Below are 15,505 nucleotides of genomic sequence, written 5' to 3' on the forward strand. Positions count from 1 at the left end.
CTTCCTGGAGAGTGGTATGGCACAGAGAACATAGGTTTTGGAACCAGATGTGAGTCTGAGCCCTGTCACTGCCATTCACTAACAGTTCTTGGGAAATACCTTAATTTCTTGGTGCTTTCAATGCACTTCTCAGTCTGTAAAATGTCTGTGATCTCTAAGCTGTCCCCTTCAGAATTTGCTGCTGCAAATAAATTCATGGATAATTGTACCACACTGTAAACTATAGAGAAATAATACAAAGCAGTGATAATGATGACGATTTGCACGCAATGAGATAAGGAGCTCTTTTTTATGCATATGGATGGATACAGGGTTCTTTGTCTCTTAGCTAGATAAATATGTAAATCTTTCCAAAATAAATGAGTCATTTAAGAAACACTGATGTTACGCGCCTGAGAAACGTATTTTGTTTTCTAAAAGCAAGTAACATCCTTATTTGTCTTTGTTAGTTTGTTGTCAAATCTAGGAATATTGGATGTAATGAGATGCAAACATAGAAGGATGTAATGCAACGTGAACACTTGAAAGGGGAGTAATGCCATGTGCATGTTTGATGGGGCCGTAATGAGATGTACAAATAGAAATGAACATGGAGATGTGCATGGGCAATAGTGTAATGAGATGCATAAATGGGTGGGTGTAATGATAAAAGCATTTAGGGGGGATGTAATGTGATTTATAAATGGAAGCATTAAATGGGAAGGGTGGAAAGGGCAGGCCGTGATAAGAAGCAGAGAGAAAGAATGCAGTGCTATGCGTGAATGGGAGAGCTAATAATATGCGCACGATGAGGATGTAATGAGATAAAAATGGGATGGCATAATGAGGCTCACAGATGGAGGGATGTAATGAGCTGTGCAGAAAGGAAGGAATCATGACAACCATAAAAGGAAGGATTTAATACTATGAATAAAGAAATGGGCACAAGAAGACGTGAGCAGTGAAAGAAAGAGCAAAAAAAAAAAAAAAGGGACATGGGTGAGGGGATGGGAAAGGGGATGGGAAATAACAAGGTGGGCAAATGGAACACTCTAATGAGATGCTGAAATTAAAGGGTGCAACGAGGTGTGCCCATTTGGGGAATAATTAGACACACATCTAGGCCTATAATGAGGTACCTGGGCCCTGATCAGACGTGGGCCACAGTGTTCAGTTCCTATGAAGTAGGTGAAGACGGAAAAAATTCAGAGCAGAGCCATATATGTATATCTAAATGGTTACAAATGCGAAAAAGAGAATACTGAACAGGTGATTTAACCGGAGCCTCAAAGTTTATGAAGCAACGGTTTTACTGATGCTGTTATGGGGCGCTCACTCTGGGCCTGGTACTCTCCTGGGTGCTTGACTGAACGTGTCATCATCCGCCTTCCTAGCAACCCTGCCAGGCAGGTAGGTTTGTTCCTAGTTATAGGTGAAGAAGTTAGGCTTCAGGGAGGTTAACCAACCCGCCCAGATTCCCAGAACATGGTGGTGGCAGAGATGTGACTCAAGGCGGATCACCTGCATTCCAGCTGCCTTTGCCTCTTTTCAGGTAGTTCCCAAAGGGTAGTCCGTGGGACCTCCTGCCTCACAATCACCTGCACCACGTGGCAGAGAACCAGCCCATCCCCAAGATTACCACTTGCAGAATCCACAGAGGTCCCGAGAATTTGCATTTAAACAAGGTCTCCTGGGACTGTCACATGTGCGAAGGTCTGGGAACTACTCCACAGAGTCGGGGGGCGGGGGTGTTCTCACGCTTCCCACCAGCTCTGGTACAAGATCATGAAGAAAGGGGCTTACGCGCAGCCTGAGCAGTTTAGGTTGGCTCCACGGGAGACTCCAGAAGGAATTATCAGACCCTGGAACTGGGCATCAAATGATTCTGTGGACTGTATTTACCAAAGCTGTTTTTTTTTTAAAGGCCTTTACCCTCAGAATGGTCTCCAATAGGCACCCCAAGTTGTAGTGAAGATGGTAGAATGATGCAACAATGCATTGAAAATAATTAGACTTTAGGAAATATTTGGATACTGAATTTAAAAAAAAAAATTGTTACTCCATAATCCTTAAAGGAAAGAGGGTCATGTGGCAATGTGTTCCGAGAACCAAAAGTCTGCTAATCTACATGCGATGTACAGGATCATAAAACAAAAGGCAAATAGTGCCACTGACTGTTCTCTTTCCTGACACGCTTAGCATCGAGATATCTAAATTGCTATGATTTTTTTTTTTTTTAGAGGAGAAAAACCAGAATCTGTATTTTGAAACGAGTGTTAGTTAAACTTGGATGACTGCTCACACGTCAGTGACACCCTCTGGAAGTCTCCAGTCTCTTCCCGAACCGTTGTGTAGAGTACGCTCGCGAGCCCCGGACACAACGGTTGCATTACTTTAATGAAACGCAGCTTGCACGTCTCGATGCCGTTGGGGCCGTCCCCCTGTTTCATCCACCTGGACCTGCATAAGCCTTTTGGGCTCTTGTGAAATCCGATCTCATTCTCAGAAGATGGAACCTTCGTCATTCATTTTAAGGGGAAGAACAATAAAATGATACCCGTTCGCATTGGCTGAGCTCTTGCTGCGTGCCCAGGGAGTCTTCTAAGTCTCCTAACATGCTGGTGAGGTGGGCACTGGTATTCCGTGCCCTTCACAGGTAAGGGGGATGAAGCACAGACGACCTACCCCAGGAGGCCCTAAGCGCCGCGGTCAGCATTCAAACCCAGATCCTGAGCTCCTAACTGCCGCACCTCCACTTTGCTTGGAAAGAGCTGGTTATTCTAATAGTTTAATGCCCAGGATTGCCCTTCACGCAGTATCCCTGACAGCACTGAGGGCAGGAAGCCTACTATCTGACTCATGCACTGATTCTTTAAGAAAAGGCCCCAAACCACTCCTGCACTATTGGACAGGAATAGGCATTTCAGAGCAACTATGTACCTCTGTTCCCCCAGGAATAGAGTTATTTTGCTAAACTATTTTCTAAAATGTTTTTTTTTTTTTTTTTAATTTCCTTGACTGATGCAGACCATCTGGCTGACTGCGCAGGAATGTTCACTACAGTAGTAAAATCGACATGCCTCATTATAGGACAGCGTGGCTTGTGAAAAGCCAAGGAAACACAAGACAGGTGATAAACCAGGTTTTAAGCTAAACCGAGAAAATCGCTCTTCTGCCAATTTTCATGTTTCGAGAAGAGCTGACGTACAACATAAGTATAATATGTGTGGGTGGTGGTCGGGGAGACACGAGCAGTGTGCGTTAATTAGCCGTGCGTAAGGATAACGATTTTCTAGTTTTTAGAGGGTGAATCAAACAGTCACTCATGGTCAATGTGTTTATAGAGTCATGTGCAATCACTTAGTACGAGTTGCGTGTATGGAACTGTTTAGATGAGGGTCCCTATGGATTGTTCCAGTGTAGGGCTATTAAGGGGGGACAAAGAAAGAAGCTGAGCGAAGGTTCGAGACAGTATTTAGGGGGGCAAGGCTGAGAGTGCAGCTGACCTTCCCCACTCTGCGGGCCCCAGGCAGGTAAGTCAGGCCCGCACAGGTGTCCAGGGCGTGTGTCTCTTCTCAAGGGCTCCCTCCACCTACGAGCCTGTCTGTCCTCTCACGTGAGTCACCTTAGTCCCCGATGAACGACACCGTGGCTCTGGGGGCACGCAGGCTGGGGTAAGCACAGGCCAGCAGCTGGGGGCAGGAGTGCATCTTGTGCTGAAGCTCACCGTCCTAGCTTTGCAAGCCTGGCCTGGGCAGCAGGGCGCCCCCGACCTCGCCTTGTCCGCTGGCCCCTGGGTGGGGGGCTCAGGGGTGGCCCCGGAGGGTCTGCAGCAGCTCCACCCAGCAGTGCGACCACTGAGCTGTGCCCTGGGCTCCAGGGGGAGTCACAGAGCGGGTGTGGGGCGGAGAGGGGAGGCGAAGAAGTCTTGTGAAGAGAAGCCCAACACGAATCCAAACCCTCCTTCATTCAGAAAAATAACCCGTGGTTTCCTCCCTGCGCTCTGAAGATGGTCTTTCTGTTTCTCAAATTGGGGTCCCTATGTACCCCCCTGGTCTGCACCGTGGCTCTCCAGACCTGCCCTACCTTGACGCCTCTCAGCATCGAACTGCCCCTCAACCAGGGGACAAAAGCCCAAGCTTAGGCGGACCCCACTGTAGCACCTACACAGCTGAGCACCACCGAAGGGGACCCTGTTTCTGCTTTACTTCACGTGTCTTATCTCGGATCCCACATGGACGCGTCTCATTGCCCGACACTCCTGCTGTGTCTCCAGCAGGTTCACTGCTCCTTTGTCTGAGGATTTCATTTGAGACCTCCTTTGCTCTAGCCTCCTCCCTTCCATCCCTCCTCCCCCATCACACTCTCAGCTGACGGCCTCACCTCTTATTTCACTGAAAAAGATGAAAAGCCACGAAACAGAACTCATTCATCTTTCCCCCATCACATCCACTTCTGGATCTGGGTCTGCGTGCAATCGCTTTTTCTCATCTGGTCACCATCCTCGCCCTTTCTGTGGAGTCACCCCAACACTTGCAAACATGCGCGGGGGGCTTCCATTCCAAACCATCTCCACACTTCCTCCTCCGAATGGGTTGGACCCATTCGGTACCAACCTCTCAAATAGCTCTCCACAGATGCTTGTCTCCGTCCTCACTCTCTCCTCTTGTCTTCACCTACTCCATTTTGAGCCTTGCCTTTAAAATCCTCCTAGAATGGCCTTTTCCAAGCTGCCCAGTTGGATGGGCGCTTTTCTATACCCTGCTGCCTTGACCTGGCCGCCGAATCCCATTCGCTTCTGTTCTCTCTCTTTCTTGGACTCTCTTGAGATGCGTGACTTCTTTTTTGTCTTTTGGCTGCTCTCTGGACTCAATCCTGTACTGGGTCCTTGGCTCTCTAGACTGTCTTCTCAGATTGGCTTAATCTTCCTGTGGTTTTCCCCACCTCAGTGCCCAGAGTGCCCTCGTCTGTGGCCTAAACCACAGATTTGCCTGCTAGACGATTATTCTGGGACATCTCACAGACATTTTTAAATTTAAGATAGTTAAAAGTCCCCCTCCCCCTTACACTCTCCCATTAGCTTGCATTTTACCTTTTACCTCCAAAATTTGTATTGACTGTGTCATTCATTTTTATCCCTAGCAGGACCATCCCAGCTCTAATTACCTTCTTCTCCCATCTGGGTGAGCAATAGTCTTCACAGTCTCTCTGATTCCACTTTTGCCCCTTTCTGATCTAGGCCCCACAGAGCAGACTGAGCCGATCATTTGAAAATAGGCTGGAACAATGTCTGCTGCTCAAAACTCTTCAGCGATTCCTCCATAGACCGCAATAAAATCTAAGGCCCTTGTCATGGCTTACAAGGCAGACGTAAATCACCCCAGACCAACTCTCCCTTTGGTTCCCTGGGCTCAACCCTGATTCTTCTACCTTATGGAACAGTGGGAGGGGAGAGTTCATTCCTGGGGTGGGCATGACCACCCACAGTGTTGTAGGAAGAAGAAAATATTAGAACTCTCACTTTTGTTTACTTTTCATCTCATCCTTTAAGATTCCTATTTTGAATATTTTTAGAATAAAAATGAGTGTCATAATACATATATATTATTTATAGGCAAATAAATATATACACACAGAGGGTGCTTACTCAAAATTTTTTTTCTTTTTAAATTTTTTTTTTTCTGATGGGATGTGGGATTTAAATTTGGAGGAGAATGCTCTAATGCACCAATGGTTTTGTCTTTCTCTTCTTTTTTTCTTTTAATTATCATTTTTGTTTTTGTTATATGGTCTCAAGGTCTTTGAGCAAATTATTCTCTTTGCCAGGAAAACTCATCTGACACCAGGTCAGAGAAGCTTCCCTTACCGCGCAACAAACACTGCTGTTCTTCATCACTTCCTTCAGGCATTTTATTTTTTTTTACAGTATCTTTCAGTGTGGCATCGTGCATTTCTTTACTTGCAAATTGCTTGTCTCCTCGGGGGCAGAGCATGATGATTTATGTTTGGTCTCTGCACAGAGCTTGGCATAAAGTAGGCATTCGCAAAAAAGTATTTGTAACTTAATGAATGAATTTACAGTTCTATCCACCAGGCCTTCACTGTGATTTTTTGTTGTTATTTCCTCCATCTTACTACGTGCGATGAAACCCTGTCCCTCTTTCATTTAAAAGTTCAGACTCTATTTTAATGTCCACCCTTCTTCCAACTCTGAGCCAGGGACGCCCCAGACATTGGCGTCTGTATCTACATCCCACCCTCAATCTGCCTTCTCAACCCCCTTGCCTTCAGCTTCCTATTATGGATTATATTCTCGTTGTCTCTTGACCTCACCTTTGCTTGAGATGGTGCCAAGCAGATTTTCCTGGTTCTCAGCTTACAGCCTAAAAGTCCCCATGCCAAGCTAGGCTTTGGAAATCACAAACCCAGTTCCCATTTACCCCATTCTCACCTAGCTTGCTCTGAAAGGGAGGGCCCGACAAAACCAATCTCTCTCCAACACCGTGACTCACCCTGCTCCCCAGGAGGCTGACCCACCCCACTTGTCACACACGCAGACTTAAACTTATTTTGAGAATGTGAATCGTTACAGCCTATATACAACAAATCCGCACCTTACTTAGGCATTCGTTGACTGGAGCACCGCATTAACACTGTAACTCGACACATTAAATCTAAGTCTTGGGGAGCATCAGAAAGTCTCCTTTTGTTATACCCAGAATCGGTGTTTCAGTCTTATTTATGCTTTGACACTACAGCCAATTACCCTGGGAACTGTCAAGTGTGTTTGTAGCAGTGTGGACTGAAAACAAATCTCCAAATGTTAGCCATATGGGGCACATTTTATTTCAGCAGTAAATTTAATTTTTTTGTTTTGTTTTGTTTCCATAATGGGCAGTTTTGAGACCTCTTTTCTATGGCATATGGAATTTCTCCATACTTTGGGAACTAGAACATGTGATTCAAAAAAGGAGATTCCTCCCTCAAATTTCAGATTTTTAGTAATCCCCAATCAACTTTGTCAACTGCCTGCTTCCCTGGTAATCAGAGCACCCCTCCTTCTGAAGGGCTGGGCCGCACACGCACTGGAACGAAATCATTAGTGATACCTCTAGTTGCTCCCCGGAAGCCATCCTCCTTATTTCTTGAGTAAATTATTGGATTTTCTGCCTTTTTCTAAGATCTTTATTTTATAATGAAAACTGATGAACTTAAAATGGATTTTTCTTTAAGTAAATGGCTCACTTACATTTACTTACATAAGGCAATGTAACTAAAACTGTTATAATTGTTATTCTTTGATTATAAAAGAAGTCATACTTCTAACAGAAAATCTCAAAAATGCTAATTCCACCAACCAGAGCTAACCATTGCTAACATTTCAGTATATTTCCTTTTGGTAGTCTTAATGGAATTTTCCAAATAATCCTCTTTGGATAAATAATTTTGAATCTTGCAATGTGGCATTTGACATAGTACTGTTTCATGCCACTAAACATTTTTTATAAACGTGGTTTTTCATGTTTTCTTAATATTCTTCCATATGGGTGGAAAAAATATATATGTATACTTTTATTCTCCCATCTTGAGACATTTACACTAAACATAAATAACCCCACAATATTTTTTTGGTGTGCATATCTTAAGTTTTGTACACATTTCAGATTGTTTCTTTAGAATAGATTCCTAGAAACAGAATCACTGTGTTAAAGGATATGAACATTTTTAAGACTCTTGACCTGCATTGCTAAATTGTTTTTTAGAAGTGTTGAAATAATTTACACCCCAACTAAAAATGTGTGAGAGTGTCTAAACTCCCTTGCTGTAACCAGATTATTATCCTTCTAAAAATGGATTAAAAGGGGGTCATGTTAATGTTATTTTAATTTCAGCTTTTATATCTTTGACTATTAATGAAGAAAAATATTTTTTCTGAACTGAGTCTCCTTTGAGTTATTTGCTCATGTCCTTGGCCCATTGATTATTGATTTACGTATCTTAGGGATATTAAAATTCATCTTTCATACTGATTACATATTTTCATTTTAAGTCACTGTGCATGACAGGTTTTGTTTTTTATAAGCTTTGTATTTTTATGTAGTTGAATCTGTCAACACTCTACTCTTAAATGTTACTCATAGGTTTAATTGATTTTTTTAAAAGAGGAAAAGCATATGCAAAGGATAATGTAACAGATATCCATGTACTTGCCATATTAATAAATATTGATATTTTGCTTCTGATTTTAAAGGTTTACTTATTTATTTTAGAGAGAGAGAGAGAGAGAGAGAGAGAGAGACCAAGCGTGAGGGGCAGAGGGAGAAGGAGACAGACTCTCAAGCAGGCTCTGCACTCAGCGTGGGGCTCAATCTCATTATCCCGAGATCACAACCTGAGCTGAAACCAAGAGTGGGATCCTTAACTGACTGCGCCCCCAGGCGCTCTTGCTGCTGATTTTCTAAAAAACAAAATTACAGATGAATTTGAGATCTCTTTAATTCCCTTTCCAGTAACATTTCCCTCGCTCCTTTACCCACATCTTCATTATCCAGAGGCAAGCCTCTCATGAATTTTGGTGTGATTTCAAAAAATTTTTTAAACATTTTATTTATTTATTCATGAGAGAGAAAGAGAGAGAGAGAGGCAGAGACACAGGCAGAGCGAGAAGCAGGCTCCATGCAGGGAGCCCGATGCGGACTCGATCCCGGGACTCCAGGATCACGCCCTGGGCCTAGGGCAGATGCTAAACCACTGAGCCACCCAGGGATCCCCCAAATATACTTTTTTATATTTTTACCACAGGTATGTGTACTCATAAGCATTCATAATACTGCTTAGAATGTTATAAAAATTTATGTAAGTTATCATGCTATTTTTTTACACTTTTGCAACCTGCTTATTAAAACTTAATATCCTGCTTTCAAGAGGGACTCCACGTTATTACGTATAGATTGAATTAATTCACTTTCACTGTCTGTAGAGCATGATTATACCACGACATGTCCTCATTTCTCTACTGATGAACATTTGCCTCGCTCCTGATGTTTTGGTGCAGATAATATTCAGTGACATCTGTACATGTCTCCTGGTGCAGGCACGTTGAGAGTTTCACCTGGAAATGGAATCACAGGATGACAGGGTACAGGAGTTTATCACACCACCAGCTACTGCCAGGCTGTTCTTTGTAAAATGCTATAAAGAAAATTGCTTTGGGACGCCTGGGTAGCTCAGTGGTTGAGCGTCTGCCTTCAGCTCAGGGCGTGACCCCTTGGGGTCCCGGGATCGAGTCCTACGTTGTTCTCCCTGCATGGAGCCTGCTTCTCCCTCTGTCTGTGTCTCTGCCTCTCTCCCTGTGTCTCTTATGGATAAATACATAAAACTTTAAAAAAAAAGAAAAGAAAATTGCCTTAAACTTTGTCTAGGACAGAACATTTTTGTATGTTATAATACAAAAAACCTCCTTGTGGTAAAAAAATTAAGCATTTATGATAAAATGCTTAAGCATTTTTCTGATAAACTTTAAGGGGAATTAAAATTCTGGAAAGTTAGTTAATCACCCACCTTGTCAGTTATCAGTCATTTATGAATCTAATTAATGATTATTTACTTTTTTCTTAAGTACTTTTTTCTTTTTGAAGTAGGCAATCTTTCATATTCTTATCGATAGTATATGAATATTCTCATTTTTTCACATCCTTCCAAGTCTTGTATTGTTACAATTTTTTATCCTTGCCAGTCTGATCATTGCAAAAAGGCATATAATTTTTAAATATTTAAATCAATTATTTCCCTGATTTTTAGTGAGACTAAACATCTTTTCTTATGTTCATTGTTCATTTGAGTTTCCTGTTCTGTGAATTTTCTGTTCATAGTCTTTGTCCAGTTTTGTCTTGGGTTGTTTGTTATCTTCCTTGTTGATTTAGGATTTTTGTGTTAATTATCCATATTTCAAATACCTTTTCACATCTTGTGCTTGTCTTTTAACTTTGTTAGAGTGTATTTTTGCAATACAGACATGTAAACAATGATGTAGTCAAAACTATTTTTTTCATCATTTCTGCTTACATATCTCAAAAAATTCTTTCTTATCCTGAGGTCACAAAGACAACTTTTGATATTTTCTTCTAATTATACAGTTTCATTGATTACATGTAGGCCTTTAATCCACCCAGAGTTATGTTGTCTAGAGTGTCTTTGTTATTCTTGAAAGAAAGAGAGAGAGAAATGCTGGCCAGAAATCAGAATTTTAGCCGACCTTTCTTGAGACATCGCAATGGCTGCCACTGTTCTGAGAACTACGTGTTGACTTAGTCCTCAAACAGCTCTATGAGGTAGGAACAGATATTCTTGCCATTGCATAAAGAAAGAAACTGAAGCTCAGAGTCAAAGTCTTCAGAACCCAGAAAGTGGCAGAGACAGATTTTAAACCCAGGAAGTCTGGCTTCCGAGCCTCGCTTACCTACTCTGGCAGGTGTATGAGTCACCATAGGTAGGTTATGTGGCTGCACTATCCAAGCCTTAGTTTTTAACAAAGCACAAGACTGTTTCTTCTTCATGGGAAGTGTGCAGTGGGCCTGGGTGGCTCTCCAGAGCAGCAGTCCTCCGCGTGGTGGCTCAGGATTCTGTGCGCACCTGCTGGCAACTCTCAACATTTGCTTCTGTAGTGACCGCGGTATAAAGAGAGGGAACACTTCTCATATTTCATTGGCTGAAGCAAGTCCCATGGCCAAACCTTACTTCCAGATGCAGGGAGATGTAATCTTCTTATGTGCCCGGAGTAGAGAGGAACCAGATGCCTCCGTGACAGCTGTGGTGTCACCTCGGCATGTGCTCATGTTCTAGCTCAGCCACTGACTAGCCGTGTGACTTTCGATAGGTCCCTTTGCTCCTGATTTTAATTTTGGGAAAATGACCTATTTATTCAGCTGGTGCTCATTAGTTATTGAGAGTCCAGTGTATGCCAGGCGCTGTGTGACCCTGCCATTGCAAGGATAAATGGGGTGCAATTCCTGCCCTCAAGCGGGTGGCAATTTAATAGCTATCTTACTGCTGATTTTCAGTTCTAAAATTCCAAGATATTGTTAAAAAGCAATCACAATAACAAACCCTCCAGAGCATTACGTTCTAGAGACTCAGACATTTTCTCAAGAGTTTCTTCCTTTTTTGTATATGTGAATCCACTTGGCTGCAGTGTTAGCTCATTTGCAGCAACAGATACACACATGCACATCACTTCCAAATTTCTGGTGTATGCACATACTGGCACGTGTGGGGAAAATAAAGCAGACTCTGGGTTATTCTCACGGCTCTTTTGAATTTAGTGGGCAGAACACTTCATAAAAAAAAAGAAAAGAAAAGAAAATCAATTCGATTGAGAAATACCTGGGCAGATAACTTTGCTACATAATGTAAATTCCAGATATCAGTGGTTTTTTAAAAAATTACTTATGAATAAATAAAATTATTAAAACTAAAGATTTCAAAACCATTTTGATTTGCAGTTAATTTTTCCCTAGAGGAATATTTATTCATATAAAATAGAAGAAATATGAAGACATATATTTACGAGCATGCACAAAACTGGCTTGCCAAATTTTTAAAAACATCTCTCAGGACTCGAGGCAGACTGCCAAGTTTTAATTTACTAGTGCCTGTAGTGAAAATACAGCTCACATGAAAAGATTTATAAGAATTTGAGGTATTGTCTTTAATCATGATGCAACAGTTTAAAATTTGAATGAAATATGAAAAAAATCCATTCTACTTTACATTGATGCAATTATGGCATTCCCTTTATTCTTAATACTGCAAGTCTAATTCTTAAACTAAAGCCAAAAAAAAAAAAAAGTGATGCAATAGTTGGATGGATTTTCAGTGTCTTACAGACCATTCTAAATAAATTTCTGATTGATCACATGCATTTGTCATCCTTCTTATAATCCTTCAACACTTAAGGGGTATTGAGTTAGTTTCACAATATAATAGTTTTTGATTAATTTACTACTTGTTTGTACTCAAATTTATTTAACACTGATATGCTTGTTCCCCCTTCTAATAGTAAAACAAGGAAAGAGACCATGACCATATACTCTCAGAACCTCTGGTTTGTCCAATAAACATCCAATTTCTTTCTTGAAGGTAAAAAAAGAATAATCAGAATCTTTGAGTATGCGAAGGGCTTAGAGAAGCTGGTTATATTTACTAAGGAGAGATCAATAACCATTCTCGATTCTCATCATACATATTCTCCTTGAATGATCTGATTTATTGCCATGACATCAAACGCTACCTTATGACTTCTCAGTCTATGTCTCCAGGAATGGCCTTCTTCCTGAGGTCCACACAGGCATTTCAGCTACGATCACCACTTAATTATCTACACAGATAGCTCAGATTCAAAATACACAAACAAGAATGCCTGATCTTCTTCCTCCACCTCAGCAACATTTGTGGTCTTTTTCAGAAGGGTGCCATCATCCATTCAGCCATATGATGCACCTGGAGTCATCCTTGGTTCTTCCATTTTCTTCAACAAGAACCAAGTCCTATTGGTTCTACTTCTATAATAGCTCTTGAACCCAGCCTCTCCCTACAACTTCCAACTTCAGTTTACACCTTTGTTTCTTACCTGATTCTAGTAATAACTTCTAAGTAGCCTTCCTATCTCCACCAAGCTTACTCTTGAATCATTTTCTCTATACCCAGGCCTATGACTTTTCTCATGCAAATCTGAACATGTCAGTATTGATACGCTTTCAGTTTTACCCTATTTGGTGAAGGGTGCTGTGCCACATTCTGGTCCTTCCCCAGCTTGGCTGTCTGCTCAGTAGCTCTCAGTCAGTTGTGCCCTGAGAGCGTTATCCCTGTTTCCACACTCCTAAAATGCTGTGTCTTAAGTCATACTTGCCTGCCTCAGTAGAGCTCTTTCTCACCTTGACCATGGTCCCTTTCTTCTGCTCACCTTCTTTTCTTCTCTTTTCTTTCTTTCTTTCTTTTTTTTTTTTTTTTGCTTTGTGGCAATCGCAGAGGACAAGGGGATGAAGGGAAGTATGGAGGGGAGAAATGAAAAGCACCAAGGAACTGGAGCTCAATTTCCTGATGCTCTTTGCCTTTCAACCCTAGAGTCCATAGTCCTTTTTGGTAAAACGTTTTCTATTCCACACCAGGTGCATAGCTTTTGTGTGTCTCTGAGTGGGCTGTGTTATGTCAGTATGTCAGCCTTAAACAGCACTGTTGAGAATTTGGCTAAGCTACTCCATAGTATTGCTGCCTCGGCATCCATTTTGGTTGGCCAAGTGGGCTGCAGGGGCCTTAAACTGGCACTAATCCCCTCATGCACATTCATGCCCTAGATAGCAGCCTGCAGAGTCACAAGCAAATACACACTCCTGATATGACACCTCCAATAGCTCTTGTGATCAACAGTTTCCCCTGCTTCTGAGGGCCTTCTTGTGGTGTCCCCTCTGGCCTTAGCCTTGGAACTTCCCAAAGCCCTCCACTCACAGCGCAATCAAGACATGTGTCCCAGGTCCTGCCATCTCTCTGCCTGCACCTTGCCTTGACCTCCCACTGTAGCCCCTAGAGGTATGCTGTATCCTTCCTCCGGAACATGTAAGTAATATGTTTCTCTATTTCAGTCTCTCTTGTGGTGTTTATTGAGCCAGGACTCATCATCTAGCACTCTGTTCTGCCATTTAACAAATATTAATTTAACAATCATAACAGGCAATGACCCTATCTACCAATATCACAATGATTTCCACATCAAAATTATTAATCAGTGTTTTTTGATAACGATGAAAGAAGGTTAAGGAAAGAAGAAAAAAATTCATCTATTAAGAAAAAGGCAAACTGTTTCAAGGCAATCTTGAATATTGGTTTAAAATAACATGTCCATAAAAGAAACACTTACCTTCTGCTGTGGAAACGTGGACTCCATCATGGCTGTTTCAAAGCTGTGAGCACCCTCTGCCTGAGTCTTCTCCCACAGAGCTCTGAGAAATTGTACAGAATGACTCTGTATGGACAGGGGCTCAGGAAACAGGCTCTGGAAGGGCATTAATGAGAAAACCATAACATTTCCTCTTGTCCTAACAATATTGTTAGATTGACTACCAGGTGCTATTTAGGCTTGGTTTGAAATTCAATATGGTATAAATTTAAATAAAACAACAAAGAAATCTATCTTGAAGATCAAACAAATAATACATTTTAGGCTTTTCATTTTTTAATAGACAAGTAAAATTATATAATAGGATTCCAAGGCAGTTGATATTGATCTCTAAGTATGCCTAACCTTTGTAATGTAATATTTACCCCAATCATTTCCCAAGCATGGTACTTACTTGGAAAATGGTTAATATAAATATTCATATTTATTTGTTCAAACATCTGAGAATTATGGTATAAAGTTAAAACTAAACTACAAATATCAAGTCTGTGAATATAGAGTAGATCATGAAGGCTAGAAATTAAGTAACTAAGAGTTCACTATGCAACAGCTCAAATATGAACAGTGTGAATGGATGGTGGGGAAACAAAAACACTTCTAATCCTAAAATGTGTAAGAGATGACTATTCCCAGAGCTAATACTCTAGTTTTGGATAATAAGATTATTCATATAAAGAAAATTCACTTTTATATATACTTCATTCAAGTCAATGCAAATAAAATTTTCAAAGGAAGATCTAAATTGTGTTCATTATGTATTTATTAACCAATCATGGGTTTAATAGTCATTTAAATATCATGATATGATATCTATAAAGTGAGAAGTATCAATTCAAGGGAACAATTATATAAAAACATAGAACATAATAAAGGCATAAAACATTATTTATATACATATAATACCATACATACTATCCTTCATGTGTGAGGTATGATAAAATAATGATTTTGGCTTACAAAATTTTATTTTTTATGTCAATGACTGTCCAAGCATCAGTTTATGAGAATTTAGGTGGTTTATGTATATAAAGTTTCTATTTAGTAAATGAAAACTAAAAATGTTTTTCCAGAAAAATCTAATTATTATTATCAAGATAAAATATGTCTTATGCGGAGTGGGGAAAATGGAGGATCTTCTACCAGAAATGGTCCACAGATTATATAAGGCTAAGAGCCAGTACTAGATAGATTGATGATACAACCCATAATGTGGACACATCTGGGAATTTCTTGATTATTATCAGAAACTTATACAGCATATGATTTTCACCTGAAGAACAGGGCCTGATGTAACTAATCACCATTCCAAAGGGGACTATTTAGACTAGAATCTGTGAATTGAGAATTCCATTAATGTGTTAACTTGACAGAAAAAGGAAACAGCCTGACCCAGCATAGAAGGCATCATTAAGTTTGTAATGGTTAAGTCAAAGATCTGATTTTTGATGACCCCAAAGTCAGGGTTCACCCAGACTATACAATATCAAGGGTGTAGAAAAAGAAAGGAAGCATAGTAAAATGAACAAAGAGAAAAAGCATCATAAACAGATGCTTTTGGGTGATTTTGCTTAAAGA

At 40.8% G+C, this 15,505-nt stretch overlaps 1 protein-coding gene across 2 annotated transcripts in view; it reads right to left on the bottom strand.

The window, feature by feature from the left end:
• VEPH1 (ventricular zone expressed PH domain containing 1) overlaps positions 1–15,505 on the bottom strand; it is a 222,558-nt gene that overhangs the window by 38,808 nt on the left and 168,245 nt on the right. For both annotated transcript variants that reach the window (XM_038571298.1, XM_038571299.1), the window contains exon 11: positions 13,892–14,026. In XM_038571298.1, coding sequence (XP_038427226.1) covers positions 13,892–14,026 — 135 coding nt within the window. The remainder of the gene's footprint in view (positions 1–13,891; positions 14,027–15,505) is intronic.

Source organism: Canis lupus, chromosome 23 (genome assembly GCF_011100685.1).
Source record: "Canis lupus familiaris isolate Mischka breed German Shepherd chromosome 23, alternate assembly UU_Cfam_GSD_1.0, whole genome shotgun sequence".
Classification (NCBI taxonomy): domain Eukaryota; kingdom Metazoa; phylum Chordata; class Mammalia; order Carnivora; family Canidae; genus Canis; species Canis lupus.